The sequence below is a fragment of the Gastrolobium bilobum genome, unplaced genomic scaffold, assembly GCF_033153095.1.
Source record: "Gastrolobium bilobum isolate Gb01-03AN ecotype WA unplaced genomic scaffold, APGP_CSIRO_Gbil_v1 utg4030, whole genome shotgun sequence".
NCBI classification, from domain to species: domain Eukaryota; kingdom Viridiplantae; phylum Streptophyta; class Magnoliopsida; order Fabales; family Fabaceae; genus Gastrolobium; species Gastrolobium bilobum.
The window spans coordinates 37,881-57,916 of record NW_026898387.1 but is presented as its reverse complement, the minus strand read 5'-3'; the positions used below and the strand labels follow the sequence as shown (position 1 = coordinate 57,916).

Below are 20,036 nucleotides of genomic sequence, written 5' to 3'. Positions count from 1 at the left end.
GTAATTTATGAAGAACTTTTTAAAAAATTAAATTATTCTTTGTTTGATTATTCAAATATTATGAGTAGTGAATAAAAAATAATGCGAGGTATAACACAAAATTCTAAAACTTTTATTACTGGTTAAACCAAGTCAAAAAAAAACGGACAAATCTTATTCCTTTACTATAATAATCTTTTTGGGCACAAAACGAACAAATCTTTGGTGCTACTGTAGCACCAGAGATTCAGTATATCCCACCAATAAAAATATTACATGTTAGTTAAAGTTTTATTTTCTTTGACAACTTTTTTCTCTCTCCTATGATGTGTAATGCTCTCATTGGTGAGATGCACTGAATCTTAGTGCAACAGTAGCACCAAAGATTTATTCGCACACAAACAGTGCATAACAAATTTAAGTGCACGTTGTGCAACTATTTTCGGTATAGTTCACACTAGGGGTGGCAATACAGGTATTGACCCGCGGGTTAACCCGTGACCCGACCCGCCAAATCACGGGTCGTGTCAACCCGCGGGTTAGGACGGGCCGTGTCCGGGTCTTAAAAAATGACACGTTTGGTTTCGTGTCGGGTCACGTGTTGACCCGCGGGTTCACGGGTCAACCCGCGGGTTCACGGGTCAACCCGCATAAGGGTGATTTAGTACATTTACCTAGGTTTTAGGATTAGGTCTACTCATCCATCGACTCATCATCCCATTCCTAAATCAGAAATTATCAGCCGCAGCGGTTCTTCTCTTTCTCTCCCCCTCACACCTTCGCCGCTGTTCCTCTCTTTCTCTCCCCTTCACAGCATCGTCGTTCCTCTCTCTGAGTCTCTGTTCCTCTCTCTGTTCTTCTCTCCGTTCCTCTATCTCTCTCCCCCTCACAGCGTCGCTGTTCAGCTCCAGTCCTCCTATCTCGCCCTCTCTCAAGTTCTCTAATGTTCTGGATCAGAATCTTCTACTCGTAAGTCCTTCTTCTTTCATCTCTGAGTGTTCCTTTTCTCTTTTTCTGTAACTTATTATTTTCTTTGAACTCAAATTAGTTTTCCTTTTCTCTTGTTTTGTAACATTTTATTGATTAATATTCCAACTTGGAAGATTTGTTTTTGATTTGTGGGTGATCAGTTAGTTTGGTTGAATAGGTAAACGGAGATGGCAGGGAAGACCATTTCACTGCCCCGGAAGCTGAGGTTTGTACCTAATCCAACCCTACGCTAGTTTTTCTATTTTATTTATGAATATTTAAATTTAAATTTTCATTTAATTAGATACTCACTCCACTGGTTAATTTCTACGATAGCATCTGTTGTGTTTATGCTTCCTGTGTATGATGGTTTCTGTTGAAAAGCATGCTTATAGAGAGCTTATATTAGTTTATATGAATTTTTTGTGTCATCGTATCATTGTGTATTTGTATGCGTAAAGAAATCAAATTACCTTAATACATGCTAACTTTTTTTTTTTTTTTATGATTATCTCTAGGCTTTAGCATTGAGTGCCTTGACTAAATTGTGTATTTGCTTCTAGCCTTAAACTTAGCAATGAGAGTGTTTTCCTTAAATACATATTTGTCAGGTAAACTTTGTTAATTGCGAAAAACTTGTCCAAAAGCATCAACTATAAAACCTGTCATTGATAAGCATTATCAAAACTTTATCCCCATCACCAATAGGCCTACGAAATGTGTCTCCTATCTGTAGATCTTACTTTTTATACGCAAGCACTTATTTGTCCCTTCTCTAATAAGTGTAGCTTACAACAATAATGCAATTTTTCCTTATTATGCCTTCACATACTCAGAAACCTACAAACTTTCTGCAATTTGACATGGTATACAAATTTTTTCATTACAGTCAAACACTTAACCGTAGCATACACAAAGGTACAGAATAAAGGGGACTTTAGATTGTCCCAAGTTTCTTCATATTGTTAGAAGTTCTTCATCTGCGTTCCTTAATTCCAGCTCTGAAAAGGTCACTCTTTAGCTAGCTCCATTGCCCTGCCACTAGTTCATTGTATTCAAATATTTTTATCTCTAAGTGTGTGTGCCGGCACTGGTAGTTTTACATTACAATTCCGTATATGGCTGATTTTTTATTTAAGTTGTTGTCTGAAATGAGCTGCACTGCCTACAATCTGAAATTTCTATTTTGTTATACTTAATTGTAAAGAAAGATATCAAAGATATCAAAGAACAATGGACCGTTTATTTATTTATTCAAAACAAATCATAGATATCAAAGAATCTTCTACTTGTTTCTTCACAAAATTATCATTATATTAACCAGAAGACTATTTAAATGTTTAAATTTATCTCCTAGAATCAATATACCCTTTATGTATTCATAGTTTTCTATGTTCATTGTTTTGAAACTTTTTTTTTTTTTTTTTGCAGAACCTAATTTTAGACATAGATATCTGCTAGCTCTCAATCATCAGTTTGGTTTCTGCTTAATCCGGGTAGGTTCCTCTCTCTGTGCCTCTTGTTTTTTTTTTCATGCTTCCTTTTTCAACATAGATGCATGGGTTGTCTAAATCGGTAGCTGCCTTTTTTGCTTAAATTTCACATGTCAATGAAACTCATGGAGGGGGAGGATCTTCTCCACTCTCTACCTATGCTGGAGAGGTCTCTCCTATCTAAATAACCCCCTCACACATGGAGGGGGAGGATCTTCTCCACTCTCTACCTATGCTGTCACTTTGCTCCTCTGAGGGGATTGCATGCTTTGTTGAGAGGAAACTCAAGTAGGGTAAGTTTAACTACTGACTTGTGGACTTCTATAAACACGGATGGTTTTATTTGTTTGACAGCACATTTTGTGGATCGTAGTTGGGGGATCCACAAAAGAGTTTTGAATTTTAGTCATATGCCTCCTCCTCATAATGGAATTTCCTTGGCTGAAAAAATACACACTTTTTTGATAGAATGGGGCTTAGAAAAGAAGATATTTGCAATGTTGCACAATGCATCTGCAAATGATTCATGTGTTGAGTTCTTGAGTGGTCAATTAATGCTTAATGATGGACTTTTGTGTGCTGGGAAATTTTTCCATTTGCGTTGTTGTGCTCATGTTCTAAATTTGATTGTTCAGGATGGTTTGAAAGAGGTTGACACTTCAATTATAAAAGTGAGGAAAAGTATTAAATATGTGAGGGGTTCACAAGGTAGGAAAGAAAAATTTTTTGACTGTGTCACTCAAAGTTCGATTTTTTCTAAGAAGGGTTTGAGGCAAGATGTTCCTACTAGGTGGAATTCAACATTTATCATGCTTAACAGTGCTTTGTATTATAGACATGCTTTTGTTCATCTTAGATTGACTGATTCTAACTATAAGCATTGTCCATCTATAGAAGAATGGGAAAGGATTGAAAAGATTAACAGGTTTCTTCAGGTTTTTTACGAAATTACTTGTATATTCTCTGGCACTAAGTATGCAACGGCTAATATGTATTTTCCCTTGGTATTTAAAGCACACATGACATTACACAATGCTTTGCATAGTGCTGATGATTATATTAGGGAGATGGATACAAAGATGTTCAATAAATTCAACAAGTATTGGTCCCAATATAGTACGGTCTTGGCCATAGCATGCGTTTTGGACCCTAAGTATAAGATGAATTTTATTGAATTCTGTTATGGAAAGTTGTTTGATGAAACTTCTGCAATCCAAGAAAGTGGAAAGGTGAATAGCCAGTTGTTCAAGTTGTTTAATGAGTATGCAAAGCATGGACCTGACCCTTCTTCAATATCTTCCTCAACACAACACACAGGAGGTGCAAGTGCAACCACTGATCCTAGCTTAGCTTCATTCTCAGAGGTTGATGATGATGATGTCTTAAGTGTAAGTTGACGTATTATTATATCACCTTCTATTTTATTTGTTGCTTTATTTCTTTTTTCTTTTTACTTTAACTTAGCTTAATTTGTGTTTGTTTTTTTGTTTAATTTTATTAGGAATTCATGTCTTCTAATGTTGTTACTGGGCCCCTAAAGTCACAACTTGAGCTATACCTAGAGGAGCCAAGGGTTGATGCAAAGCTCAAATTAGATGTATTAGCATATTGGAAGGGTAATCAATACAGGTATCCACAAGTGGCTTCAATGGCCAGAGATATCTTTGTCATACCCATCTCTAGTGTTGCTTCTGAAAGTGCTTTTAGTGTTGGGGGAAGAGTTCTAGACCAATATAGAAGTTCTCTCTCACATGATGCAGTGGAGGCTTTAATTTGCACTAGAGATTGGCTCTATGGAGCAATTGGTAATATTTTTATCTTATTTATGGTTGTGATGATATCTTTGGCTATATAATTTTTTGCTCTAATTATTTTTATTAATTGTTTTATAATAGATGGTGAAATTGTACGTGTGGAAGATTTAACTGAGGACTTGATGAAGGACTTGATGGTGGAGGAACCCTAAAATGAACTTGATTCATAAACTAGTGTTTAATGGAATTTGTGTTTAATTTAAAATATTTATTGTATAATTTTATTTTGATGAGTTTGTACTTTGCACTAGTCATGAACTTGTTTTATGTTGATGTTTTTTTAGGTAGATGACAATTCATGAAATTGAACTCATCATGTTTTTTCTTATTTGATTTTAGTTTATTATTATTGTTATTGTTATTATTATTATTATTATTATTATTATTATTATTATTATTATTATTATTTACTTTAGGTGCATATTTGTGTCACAATGAATAGATAATAAGAGAATATAGTTATTGAGAATATTTGTGTCATTTACATACAAGGAACAAAAAATCTCATAAAACAGAAGCTGTTTTTTTCTTGATTTTTTTATTGTATTTAATTTCAAAAAATCTTTTTTTTTTTTTTTAAATTTTGAATTTTGCGGGTTGTGTCATGTCGACCCGTGATCCGCAGCGGGTCGTGTCCGGGTTCATGTTTTTTGACCCGTTTACAAAACGTGTCGTGTCCGTGTCGTGTCAAGTTTTCTTCGTGTCGACCGCGGGTCGTGTCGGGTTGACACGTATTGCCACCCCTAGTTCACACCTTGTTTATCTCAACATATTTATTTAGCCTGTCAAGCTGCAAACAAGCAAATATGATAATGCGTTTATCATTCGAAGATAAACATTTTTACTTTTGTAGATGGCCTATAAATTTTTTTTTTAAATATTCTGATCGATTTATTGCTTCGCAACTAATTCGATTCGAGACGGATCCAGAATTAAGATTTTAAACCCTTCTCAGAGATGATATTGAGAAGATAGCCTATAATTTAAAAGAAATAACATACCTGATCACAGGCTGGATCCGAAAAAATACTGTTATGGAGCGTTTGGTATGAGATAAATTTTTTTTGTCCGAGAATCTCAATTTTTAAAAATATAATTTTTACATCCAATTTACGATAATATCTGAAAATTTAAAATTTAAAAAATTCAATTTCTCGAGAATCTTAAAAAAAGCCACGTACCAAACGACCCCTTAAAGAGTTCGAAAATTGACCATGGTCAACATAAGGGCTGACAACTAATAATTGGCTTTTCTTTTAAGATTTCACTGTCGTTGGAGCGAGTCGAGCCCAATGGCTACAATGAAGCAAGGCTCATGTTAAAGATATTTGAAGCCCATTTAAGACCTTCGTAATAGACCAGGTCCAGCCGTCCAGGTGCATGTTTGTGCATAACAATTTTTAAAATTTAATTATTATTATTTTTTTAAGAATAATTTCAGAAACTTTAAAATAAAAATAAGTTAATTATGTATCACGTTACCTTGGGATACATTTGAGTCATTTGACTTATCATGAGATATTCGTATTCATTTCTCCATTCTTCTCCCTTGACAAAAAAGAAAAATATTATCTTGATCCTTTACATATATACACATAACACTAATTCGGAAAAAATCATAATATCAAATTGGATTTTAAAAAGTTTAAAGTGAAATAAAAATAATCCAAATTATTGTTACACAAACCTTAAGAAAAGTTTATTTTAGCTAATTTGTTTGTTAGGAACTTTTTTAACAAACTAAATTAATATGAAACGTGTCTCCAAAGAATGAAAATGATAATTTTGTTGTATACTTCACAATTCTGTGTGCTTTTCTTTTTTCTATAGTTTTCAAAGATTTGTTTTTTTAGTAAACTCAGGATGTTCCAACTCCGTAGGATGAGATTAATTCTTTTGTGGCGTGAAGCGAGAAAGTTTTTACTATTGACACCAAAATACTTCTCGTAGAAATTAAACACATAACTTCATCAATCACCAAAGCTCGACCCTTGGACTGGAATATATCTTTAGTGTTACTGTTATATCAAGATTCAGTTCATCTCACCAATGAAAGCATTACACATCATAGGACAGAGAAAAAATTTGGCAGAAAAAAAAAACTTTAGCTGACATGTAATTTTTTTTTTTGTGGGATGTACTGAGGTGCAACAACAATAATACCAAAAATTTATTCTTCGGACTGCAATCCATTTACCAACTAAACTACACTACAGGGTTAACAGTTATTTAATACATTGTAAGGGTTTATATGTATAAATGTTAAAATCTATATATTTTCAACCTGGGATTATTTAAGTGTTATTTCAAAAAAAGATGAGTATCATATTATTTTAAAATTTATAAAATTTCTATTAAATTTTATAAAATAAATAATAAAAAAATGTGATAATAATATTCCTTATATCGTAAATTTTGATATGATGTGTGTAAGGTAGAAAGTAATAGAAAAGTCTTTAGCAGCGAGATAATTTATTGTGAACCGGGACCACTATTTTTTAGGTGGTCCTTTAGTGTAAATAAGAGGGTAAAATTGAAAAAGAGGAAAAATAATAGGGGTAAAAAGGGAAAGAAAAAATTAATGATGTGAGAGGGAGCACCAAAAGATTCAATGGTCCTGGACCATATTAAATATTTTCCTTAGCAGAGTGTCCTACGGGCTATAAAAAACGAAAGATAATAGGTTTGCCAAAAAAAATAAAAAATAGTTTTTTATTTTTTTGGTACAAATAAAGTTAGGGTTCACTTTTTCTGCAGTGCATATAACTTATCTACAGTAAATCTAATACGACGTCGTTTTGAAATAAAAATATTGGTGTTTTTGTAATTTTAATTTATTTTAGAGTTATAATAATCTTTATATTTATAATTTTTTAAGATTTCAATACTAAAACGGCATAGTTTTAAAAATAAATGCAGATAACTTATTTGCAAATAACTGCAAAAACTTTTTTTCCATTAGTTTATGGGTTTAGTATTTCGCATATTGTATGAAATAAATTTATCTATTCCATATATACAATGACAGTATATGAGATGCATATATTCTTTTTTCTTTTCTCTTATCATATGCATTCCACGTATTTTTATGCTTATGTAGAAGATAAATTTATCTCTTATAAAATAATAAACCCTATTTTATTAGCGTACATCCTTCATCCTTTTTAATAATTTATAGGAAATGATGGGACGATGCTCCCGCAGATTTGCTTCAACGGAAAGTGCCTGACAGCGATGCCACAAGTCAAGGAACCGACCAAACAGAAAACTACGATTCCGCTTGGCGATTTCAGAATTTTCATTGGAATATCTAATCAGTGGTCGGTGGATCCACGTCATTCTTCAGTGTCCCCAAATTACTCTATCCACCTTTTTAAATTATCATCTCACCATTTTTAAATTATATTTTTCACAGAAATTTATCTACTTGCAGTACTATATTAATGCATCATTAAAAACTCTAAATTTCTATAGTAATTTTTTTTTAAGGTAAGGGGATGTTTGGTTCAGGAAATTTTTTTGGAATAGTAGGGAAATGAGATAGATAGAGAAATGATTGGAAAGATAGATAAAGTGAGATAGGTAGAAAAATGTAAAAAAAAGTTGTTTGGTGGGAAAAAACTTTACTGAGAAAATTAGGTAACTTTATGAAATCAACAGTGCATTAAAAGCCAGATAACCGGTTTTTCAAAAAATCTCACCTTCAAATTGGATTTCTAAACAGTGCGGATATCTATGTTTTTCATAAATCCAGACAAATTGGATAGATGAATTTTTGGTGAAAAACGTTGAAACAAACATGGTGTTTCTAAAAGTTATACTTGAGAAAGATAGATATCCACTGAAAAGCTCCCAACCAAACACTACCTAAGGAGAGAGACAAATTTTATAACTTGGAATGTGAAATATAGACGTAGAAGAATAAGAATAAGAATAATAATAATAGAAAATAAATATTTTAATATGTTATTTAAGATGATTATATCTCATATGTGTGAGGACCCTAATTATTCATGAGAAAATCAATAAAAAATATGAGATGGAAATAAGGAATGACAAAATCACCACTATTAATTTATCCATATATAATTAAGATTTTTTTACATGATATAATCATATTAGATAATACATAAGAGAATATTTTCTAACAACTAATTGAATGTATATTAGTTATTATGTGAAAGCGCAAATTATTATTTTCAATGATCAGCGTGAATTGTGTTCAAACTAAGTTGAAATTATTGTGAGATTGCATTTATTTTCTCAATTCAAATTTAGTTCACTATAAAATTGATTTAAATTGGATTTGTCTATATCGAATCTTATGTTAAATTCAACTATTTTAATAACTTATTTCATCAATTGTATAGTTATATTTTTAATTTTTTAATTATAAAATCATTGGATATAAGAGAATCAATGATATAAAATATATGTAAGACTTTTTATTCTTATATTCGTACAAGAATAATTTACTCTTAACTCGAAATTATTACTCAATATAATTTAATCAAACTGTAAACAATATCAAATACACTTTAATATTATATTAAAGCGTTATAAACTTATAATACTATTAAGATTCTCAGCCATACGTATCGTACAATGGCATTATGATATTGTAAGGCAAATTTTTTTGCTGGTATCTCGGTTTATCAGTTCCGATTGTAATTTTATTCGTGTCCGGATAATCAGGTGGCTGACTTTTTGGCATATCTTGATAAAGATTATAATCCTGGTAAGTGACCGGAGATCTCAATATCTCACCAATCGAAACCTTATTCGTGCACTTCTCTACTGTTTATACACAGAGAGAGAAAATTTTCGCATAATTACATAAAAATTATGTGAATTCTATTGACTATTTTTTTCTTTTTTTTAATAACATAACCTATTCATTGTTATACGAGTGACAAAAAAAAAATATCTGCAACAAAAGTGTATATATATATTAGGGTTCACTTTTTCTGCAGTTATTGCAGATAAGTTATTTGCAGTAAGATCAATACGACATTATTTTGGGACGAAAATTATGATATTTGATAATTTTAATTTATTTCAAGATTATAATAGTCTTTATATTTATAATTTTTTAAAATTACAATACCAAAACGACGTCGTTTTGAAAATAAATGCAGATAACTTATCTGCAGAAATATTTTTTTCTATATATAATGATATAATTAGAAGATTTATGCCGATGTAAACAATGTTGTTAAAATCGAGATATTAAGTAAAATCAGAAGGGGACTAAAAAATCGTAATGTAAAAAAATCGTAAACAATCGTAAAAACATAAAAGCATTTGGAATATTAGTAAAATCGTTTTGATGAAAAAAATCGTAAAATTATAGTGATAAATCGAGATTTTAACATTAGTAAAAATTAGAAATATTATACCAAATCTTATTTGTTGATTCATTTGCATATAATGATTCAAATCTTTAATAATTAGAACTGCTGATATAAATAAGATCTATCTATGATCCTTTAATATAAATAATATTTATTATTAAATTTAAGAATGTAAGGATATAAAATAATCTGATATATATATATATAGACTCATAAATATATGAGCCCAGAAAAAAAATAGTTAAAATCAACTGATTTATCGAACAAGCACAAAACTTAGCTCATAAGCTGACTCGTCTTGATGGCGGTACCCACAAGGCCACAACCACAATTCATAATGCAAAGCTTACAACCAGAACTCTAAGCCTATTGAAAAAAAGAAATGGGAAGTCGAGAGTCATTCCCAGCACATGAGGTCACTGGGCAATAAACAAATATCAAGAGCACGGGACCCACCACATTGAAGACGTGTATGGCTAGGATTTCTCCTAACTCGTCTGATCCAGACCAATTTCTAGGAACCCGAGGAACTTATCAACGGTCACTTTCTTCTCAACGGCTATTTTTAAAGACATAATCCAACGGTTCTCAACGCTCCGGCGGTTGCCGCCCTTCAATATTATTGCACGTTATTAGACTATTGGACTCAAATGTAAGGTTGCCGACCGCGACGGTTGTCGGTAATTTAGGAGTAATCGGGACATGAGAAAATGATTATTGAAAATTGCAAATACCATATTAAATTATTAACGGTTAATTTTTTATATTTTATTAAAAAAAGCCGTTGAGCATTTGATCATGCCATGTATAAAAAGGTGTAGGTGCATGTATAGTCACATGCTAAGAAAATAAAGGAGGATCCATCTCTTTTAAAAGCAGGGTCCCCCTCGATCAAAAACTTCAAGTTGTTTGTTTTGTTTTATGCTACCATATAATATATAGGTAGAGGGTTGTTCTGCTGATCTGATTTTATAAGATATAGTACTCGTTTCTTTTAACTATATCAAATATTCATAATTGATTCAAGTCCTCTCTTTCACCTTTAACACTCAACTATTATCATTTTCCTGTAATTTTTTTGTGTAATCTAATTCCCAGGCTACTGATCCGTTTGTTTTTAAGAAGATCATTGCCTATTCTGCTTCCCATATACAGTTTTTCTCTGTTTCGTTCTTATACATACACCTTTATGGACGCTGTTTTGACATCTCATGCAACGGAACAATCAATTGTTCCCAAGAAGCAAATCAGAATCAAAACCCCGAAGAAAAAAGAACAAGGTAATTTCATTTCTAATCCCTCTGAGAATTTTGACATATATGCAGGTCTCTTGAATCCTCCCCCTCCTCCTCCTCCTTCTTCACGTGCTATGTCTTTTTCCAACTCCTACCCATTCTCATCAGCTTCTTCAATCGTCAATCATCAATATGGACAAAACCATCAACCACCTCTGCTTCCTCTGCCACGTGTTTCCGCTATCCATCACCAGCCTCTTCTTTCACGAAGCCTTAGCAGCAGCCAAGGCCTCTCTCTCCCACCACCGGATCGGAAAAACAGAACCAAAGACATGTCTCTAACACCCAAGAAATCAAAACCAACGAAGAAGCGAGAGGAAGTGAAGAAGAGATCAGGAACCCAATCCATATCGGAGTTTCTGATTGTCGCTTCGGATAATAGCTGGGGACCCGACCCGAAATACCTTCCCAAGCATCTTCCCGTTGTTTTAACGTCAAAGGAATATTCAGGGAAGGGTCTTAGCACGGTTTCCGTCGGAAACATGGACATGTTTTCTGGGTCCGTTACGTCTCCACCACCGAGCAGCTTGCCTCTGCCAAGGTTTTCTCTGAGATCAAAACTCAGTTGCAACGCAGAAGCCGCTGGTAACGTTGATGCCAGAGCAACCAACAATCTCCGGCGACTTCTACGGCTCCGATGAAGTTGTTCTCTTTTCGTGATCGTAAATAGCATGAATGAATACATATATGCTTTGTTGTGCCACGTCACTTACTATTATATTATAATATTAGTTTATATAATTATATGTAAATAAAAAGATCGGCGAGGGTAAATTGCTGATTGGGGTGTGACCGATGAAATATCCTTTGTTTTTGTTTTCCCAGAAAGGGAGGGGATAATACTGGGTAATGAAATGCTTTATTAGCTAGATTTGTGTACCACCTATATTTTTTTTGAATTGGGGTGCACTGATGTTATGGGTAGTTCTTTAGATATGTATTATGCACCATCAGTTAGGGTATATGGGGTTCCATAAGCTATTTGTATTTTCTCCTAATATAATAATGATTTGAAATTTGTGTTGGAAATTATATATTTTCTGCTCTCCTTCATGTTCACTATTTTATATTCAGCGCTCCATTTAACCAAGCAGTGTTTATTTTTCCTTTCCCCGCATCAGATCATGTTTCTTTGCCATCTTGAAGGGAAAAAAAAAAAAAAAAAGATCGAGGTTTTTTGACGTAACGTGTATTGAATTATTCCCAAATTGTTTTGGGTAAACTGCCATCAGATCATGTTTCTTTGCCATCTTGAAAGGAAAAAAATAAAAAAAGATCGAGGTTTTTTGACGTAACGCGTGTGTATTGAATTATTCCCAAGTTGTTTTGGGTAAAACTGCCATCAGATCATGTTTCTTTGCCATCTTGAAAGGAAAAAAAAATAAAAAAAAATCGAGGTTTTTTGACGTAACGTGTATTGAATTATTCCCAAATTGTTTTGGGTAAACTGCCATCAAATTCCTCTTCGAACAAACGTTTCTAATTGATGATTTCATATAGACGATAAACGTTTTTGCTATAATTTGAATCGACAGTAGAGAGCAAAAGCCAGCAAGATCAACGATGTCATGATATTTTTTTGTAATTAACATCTAACGAGGGAGATAAAAGGGATGTTAAAAATAGTGTTAAGATTTAAGGTGATGTTAAGATTTAAAATAATATACGGAAAAAGTTATATTTACAAATTTTTTATTTACAAACTACCGATAAAAAACTCTTGAACGGAGTTTTATCAGTAAGATATAACATAGTTTATAAATTTATAAAAAAAAAAAATAGCAATATAACTTTCTCATCATATATTGCATAAACTTTACGTGGGTTTTGCTAAGTAAGTACTTGAGCTAACTCTGTTTAGTGGAATCGATATAAATTGTACATAATAATGAATAATGTAATTTGTCAAGTAGTGTATTACTATTAGTCAAGATAATGTTTTTATCTCACAGTAGACTATGATGTAAGAATTTATAGAAGTATAGAAAAATAATTTAAAAATTTATATACCTCTTCCCTTCAATATGTTGGAAAATTCAAGTGTGATGAGTCTCACAATGATTGATAATAAGCTAAGTGTCTAGTATATAAGTGGAAGGGACCCATGAACCCAATGCCTTAAGATTTTGGGTTGAGACATGGTGTCGGATTCACTTGCTACGGTTGGTGTAGCCTTAGCTTATTGGTGGTTGCCCCCGCCACGGGCTTCCCCCTGGACCCGCCTGACATTGGTATCAGAGCACGAGTTCAACGGGTTCTGGGGAAGACGAGATGGAGACCAGTGGCATAACCAATGACAGAGACATGTTCAAGCTGACCGCAGACAATTTCACCTATTGGAGACCGATGATGGAAGATCATCTCTACTGGAAAGATTTACATGAGCTCGTTATTCTTGAAAAGAGACCGGAAGGCAAAACCGATAAGGAGTGAGAGATTCAGATTCGTAGAACGGTAGCTACAATTAGAAAATACATTGACAAAAATCTCTTTGAGCACGTGTCCGAGTTTACAAACGCGTACGAGTTGTGGACGAAGTTGGAGTCCATGATTCAGAAGAAGACTCCCAGGAACAAAGCACACCTGGTTCGCCGACTTGTGAAGCTGGAATACAAATATGGTATGAGCATGATTGAACACCTCAACACCTACAAATGTATTGTGAATCAGCTGTCAAAGGCTGAGATGAAAATTGATGACGAGATGCAGGTCTTGCTGCTGTTGAGCTCGCTGCCAAAAAGCTGGGATACTCTGGTGGTGACCTTGAATAATTTGACTTCAGATGGAAAATGGAAGATGAATGTCGTGACAGACAGTCTCCTGGGCGAAGAAGCCAGGAGAAGAGAACGAGGTATTTCGAGCACGTCTGAGGTCAACGTTGCTGAGAACAAAGTGAAATCCGACTCCCGGGGTAGAAGCAAGAGCCGGGGTCGAGATCGTGACAAAAGAGGAAAGTCCAGAGGTCGGTCAAAGTCAAGATATGAGTTGAAGTGCTTTTACTGTGGAAAGACAGGTCATAAGAAGCCAGACTGCGATGAATGGATCTTCAAGTACCTCCGAGGTACGACCAATTTATGCCTCCGATTTGGAGAAGGCAAAGTCGAGTTGCAAGGCTACTCGGATTCTGATTTAGGGGGAGACTCCGACTCGAGGAAGTCGACGACGGGATACATGATGAGATTTGTCGGAGGAGCTGTCTTTTGGCAATCAAGACTTAAGAAGTGTGTTGCACTATAGACAACCGAGGTTGAGTACATTGCCATTACTGAGGCAAGCAAAGAGATGCTGTGGATGAAGAAGTTCCTCATGGAACTCGGCCATGATCAAGGCAAGTACGAGCTGGATTGTGACAATCAAAGCGCAATCTATCTTGCGAAGAATTCGACCTATCACTCCCGCACTAAGCACATTGATGTGAGGTATCACTGGATCCGGGATATGGTGGAAGGTGGAGAGCTCGAACTCGTCAAGGTGCACACTGACCTAAATTGGTTCGACATGATGACAAAGCCGGTTCCAGCAAGGAAATTTGAAGACTGCTATGAAGGAGCCGGGTTGATGCTGAAGCCGACGCATTGAAGTCGGAGGGGGAGATTTGTTGGGCTTCCTCCTTCAATGCTAAGCCCAAGCCCATCGAGGGGTTTCCAAAAATCTTAAACCCTAAATTCCACCTCCTCTATATATTCATTAGTTGAGGGTGGAGGCTAGGTAAGAAGAGAGAGATTAGAAATTTGAGAAAAAAATGTTTGAGCAAAGCTTTATGTTTTGTATTTGAGAGATCTCTAGAGAGAGTTTGAGTGAAATATCTCTAGGGAGATTTGATTATCACAATTGTTGGAGATGTTGAGTTAACCACCACATTGGTGAATTTGATTCTTTGTAACCATTATTTTCATAGTGGGTTTTTGATACGGACTAGGTCCCGTGGGTTTTTACTTCTTCATTGGAGAAGATTTTCCCACGTTAAAACTGCTTGTGTTCTCTCTCTCTCTCTCTCTCCTGTTTTGTGATTTTTCGTTTTGATTTTTCGCTGCGCTGCCCGACCTGGTAAAGTTCAGGCCGAGGTATTGCCGATATCCGAGATCGAGGATATTGTTGATTGACTTCCGCGAAAAGGCTCTTGAGCCGATTTGAGGGAACCGAGTTCCCAACACAATAAACCTATAATATAAAATAATTAAGACTTCATATCAAAATACCAACAATGAAACTATATATCATGTACGAATTTGGTTTTGATAATTTTAGGATGAAAATTGTTTTTTATCAAATGCATCAAATAGATTTTGATTACAACCATATATGTTATTACTGATTTACCAACTGATAAATGCAATTTTTTTAGGTTATTTCATGAACATATATTTAATCATTTAATATGTTTTATTATGCTATTTCGAGTTCAAAATAAACTAATCCAAATATACGAATTATAGGTTATATAAATGTGTGTATGGATAAACTTGAAAAAAAGATAATATTTTGGGGTTATTTATTTGGAAGCTACCTTTCTAATTTTTAAGGAAAACACTAATATTGATTTTTTTTTATTAAAAAAATCACTTTTCTAAGGAACCCTATGTTGGGGTTCTAAAATGGATTAACCTAATAAAATATGGGTTTTATAATTAACATGATAATTCAAATTTTTCTACACACCTTTCGATTTCCGTGCTGACATGGGTCTTACATATAATTTTTTATAACACATGAGTCCCACATACTTTTTATCTCTACAACATGAGAATTGAATTCTCATTTAACATGAGAAAATCAAACCCCATAAAATATAGACCCGAATACAACACGAGCTAGATTGGTCCTTGACAGGTTAGAATAGCTCATTCGACACATGATGTATACGGGGCTGGTCCAAAAGGAAAGGTGAAAGAGGGTAATGAAGTGTTTTGTTTGCTGAATTTGTGTAACACCATTTTTTTATTTTTTTTAATTCAGGGCCACAAAAAATGATGCATAGTTTTTTCCGGATGTTTATTTATGTAATTTACACGACGAATTATTGCATTAGTTTTCATCTATTTTTCAAACAAAGGAAAAAATAAAATAACTTACAGCGCTGAAACAAATTGTCTCATGCAAAAATATATGAGACTCACTTATTTTTTTTTCTTTTTTTTAGTAAATCTCATTTACTTTTTTTATATGTTATATGAGAAAATTTGCCTTATGCAATACGGAAAATAATATTCTCATATAATAAACACGATTGTTTTGAAAATATCAATCCACTTTTATTTATGAAACAATAATGTTATTTATTATATTCTTACACATGCTACTTTTATTTTAGATACTAAAATAAAAATACATTTCTATACAATTTTTATCTTTTTTTTTTCTCTACAGCAAAAAAAAAAAAAAAGAATGGTGCAGAATTGTTAAATGTGCAAGTAACATTACCATTTCACAAATGACAAGTGGCAGAGCCAGAAAATTATTCAACCTTGCCAAACACTAAATTTTATCTTTTTCAGATACTGTAGCCTAGCTACAATTATTTATTCACGTATAAAATATAATTAATTTTTGAAAATCTGTCAGGGTCAACATGGCTTCGCCACTCGAAAAAAAAAAATCTAGTGCGGAAAATAATAGCAAAAGAAAAATAAAGGGAGACATATACCTTAAAAAGAAGAGAACACAAATGGAGATATTTGAACGTAACAGAAATAAACGAAAGGTATATGTATCGCGCAATCGCAAAGCACCTGTCTTGTTCAGTCATTCATAAATTAATGAAAGGTATATGCATGGCAATTGCAAAGAGCAGCCCGTCTCATTTGAGTCATTGTCTCAATGGCCCAAGTGCAACGCAGTAATGCAATATATCTCAATTATATCATGCATGAGCTTGTTCTTCAGACTCGTGGCCCCAACGTTAACGATTGGAAGACTTTATTTATCGGACAAGACAAGGTGATTGACTATTAAATGTTGCAATACCAGATGTAAAGTTACAAATGATACTATGAAGCGTGGAACCTCTTTCAGAATCGATTTTAAAAAGCTAAATCTACAAAACAAGGATATAATAACATTTGTTTTCATAAATGTTGCTAAAAATATTATTTTATAAATATTCACAACATTTTAATATCTGTTATAATAGTGCCGCCAACTAGCTGATACTGCATGCATGATATTTTTTTCATCATGGAATATTGATGTTCTATATCCAATTACTCAATTAGATCATCTGAATTTCATGAAGACTCTTGCGGATGTTTTCTTTATAAGAAATTTTAATAAATATTTGTGGAGAGAGTTATACTTACTATCAAGTAAATTTACTATCTCTTACTATCTTGTTTATAACTGTCGGATAATGATCAACAAAACATGATAAAATGATGAAAGTGAAAGTGTGTGTGAGGGAAGTGGTTGAGGAGAGAGAGAATTTTTTTTGTATTAAATAACATCTATTGATTTGATTTCATCCGAAAATTATAAAAGAGATAATAAACTTATTTTGTGGTAAGTATAATATCTCCCAATATTTTATATTGTCACTCTTGAAGGAGTGTAAGCTAATGGAGACTTGTTATCTAATTTAATTTTAGTGACTTGCCAATTTAAACTCATTAATATTTTTCAATTTAGCAGCTTATATAAGTTTTCCCTGAATTGTATGGATAAGAAGCTTAGGTTCTGCCCCATTGTCCATACATTACTTGGTGGGGGAAATGGAAGACCAAAAGATTCCGCTAATGTTTTAGCTCCAAGATTCATATATATATATATATTATGTAATTAGAGTCAGAAATTTGGACTTGGGATTGAATGCTTGTTCCTTCTTATCCAAAATGGTTGTTTGTTAGAAGACGAGGACAAAAAAAATCCCTTTTTTATTTTCTCATTTTAATTTTGAAGAAACGAAGGAAACAAAATGGTAACATGCAAGCTGATTCTGAAAGTCACCCGTAGAAGATTAGAACAGAATAAGAGGGGGTTGTTGAAGGAGTTGGCAACAGCACATGGAGCTTGTACTTTGCCAGTATAGTTTGGATTGGGTTTGGTACGCAGTCAGCGGCATGTTATCTTCATCTTGGAAATAAAACTGCGGAAAGTAGTTTTCTCACTTTTCGGCAACAATAAGGCTAAAAATAAAGTAATAATTCCTTTGCAAGAGGAAGTTTGATCTATACAAATAGGTTTTAATATTTACCGTAAATGTAGATAAATTATTTATATTTACTTTCAAAATAACACTATTTTGGATTGAAATATTAAAAAATTAGACTATTATAATTTTGAAATAAATTATAATTACAAAAATACTTTGATTTTCGTCTCAAAACAACATCGTTTTGAGTTCAATGTAGATAACTTATCTACATTGATTAAAGAAAAATGAACCCATACAAATAATAATAAAATGTCGGATTTGATATCTTTGTATAATTTTGAAGATAATAAATAAATATGGTGAAATCATCTAATAGTGTATCGAGTTTTTTAAAATTGTTCTACCATTTAATATTTGATGAATTATAAAAAAGTGAATGCAATCTAATGATTAAAAATTGAATATGCAGGATAAAATTCTAATTTCATATAATGAACTGATGAGGTGAATTTTCATCATGCCTTAAAAACTACAGAAAGAAAAAAAATATGGATTTTCTTTCTTAATCAAAATATTTTTATTAAGATACAATTTTTTTATTTGAGAAAAGAAATTAATAAAGCCTCACAGAATAATTACTCTTTTTTAAGTGCAATTTTTTTGGAGGATTTGATTTTAAGATACAATTTTTAATTTGAAAAATTTGATTCTATTTTAAGATACAATTTTTAATTTTGGATATTCTTTTTTTATTTTAAATTATGACAACTTTAAAAAACAGATTCAGTGCTAAAATTTAAAGATTTTCTTGATATCTGGTTTTGAGAAAAAAAAATAAAAAAATAATTATATGAGCTTTTTCTTTCTAAGTGCATCCAATTTTTCGAGTATGTTATCATGAGGCATATTGAAGGAGATTTGGCAATTAACAAATACTTGCACAAATTCGCAACTAACAAAGACTTCAACAAATTCACTCGGTCCTCCTTTTAATTTAGTATTTAATGTTTTTATTTTTATTGCAGAATTTTTGTTTTGCCATATTTACAGAAAAGTGAGTGGGTCTCACTGATTTTTCTCTCTCTTTATAATGGGACACTTTAATTAATTGGAAGCGTATAACTGTATAAGATAACCTTCAAATTATTTTTTTCGTGTTTTTTGTAACCTTCAAATTACTTCTTTTTTTCCAGTAGTTGTTAGAATAGACAATGGGGAAATTATTATTGACCGGTAATTGGGACTTATATTTTGGAGCTTAGAATTAAAACGAATTGAATATAATAATTATTGTTGGAGTATATGATGGAAAGCATTGATCTAAAAATAACAAGAAAAATATTAATCGCATGTGATATAGGAGATAACAAGTCTTTCTTACACATTAAAAAAATATTGGTCCCACTTTAATTTATTTCTCTTCTCCTGTACAATGAGACCTATATAAAATTATGAGTGCAACATGAGATATTATATCTTAAGAATAATTGAGATTTGAATTTAGAAATATATTTGGCTCATTAATTAGAATGATTTGTCTCTAATTGAATAAATCCAAATAGGAATCTGAACTGGGATCGTAATTTATTTATTTTTTAAAAAACTCTCACGTAAACACCTGAATAAACTATTCGCACTATTTTTCAATTGATCAAATTTTTTTTTTTAAAATTTATGGGATAGAATATTGTGACACCCAAGTTATGTTACACCCATGTGACACCCAGTCAATCTCACCGTTAGATCGCTTATGTTGATCCAACGGTTATATTTATTTCCATCTTTGTATGGTCATGATTTCCCAAATTTAAAGTGAAAGCATTAAATATGGGAAATCATAACCATACAAAGGTAGAAATAAATATAAAATATTAAATTTGGAAAATCATGACCATACAAAGATGGAAATAAATATAACCGTTGGATCAACATAAGCGATCAAACGGTGAGATTGACTGAGTGTCACATAGGTGTAACATAACTTAGGTGTCAGAATATCCTATCCCAAAATTTATATTGACTTAATTGAAAATTTTCATATAACT

General features: G+C 32.6%; 1 protein-coding gene across 1 annotated transcript; it reads left to right on the top strand.

Annotated features, from left to right (window-relative positions):
* Positions 1-10,459: 10,459 nt before the first annotated feature.
* Positions 10,460-11,918, top strand: LOC133315625 (uncharacterized). The gene has a single exon (XM_061517285.1). The coding sequence runs from the start codon at positions 10,799-10,801 to the stop codon at positions 11,543-11,545; it is 747 nt and encodes a 248-aa protein (XP_061373269.1). The 5' UTR covers positions 10,460-10,798; the 3' UTR covers positions 11,546-11,918.
* Positions 11,919-20,036: the final 8,118 nt, after the last annotated feature.

Bases quoted from the DNA above. Each gene is read 5' to 3' on its own strand.
- LOC133315625 (XM_061517285.1), top strand. From the start codon at position 10,799: ATGGACGCTGTTTTGACATCTCATGCAACGGAACAATCAATTGTTCCC.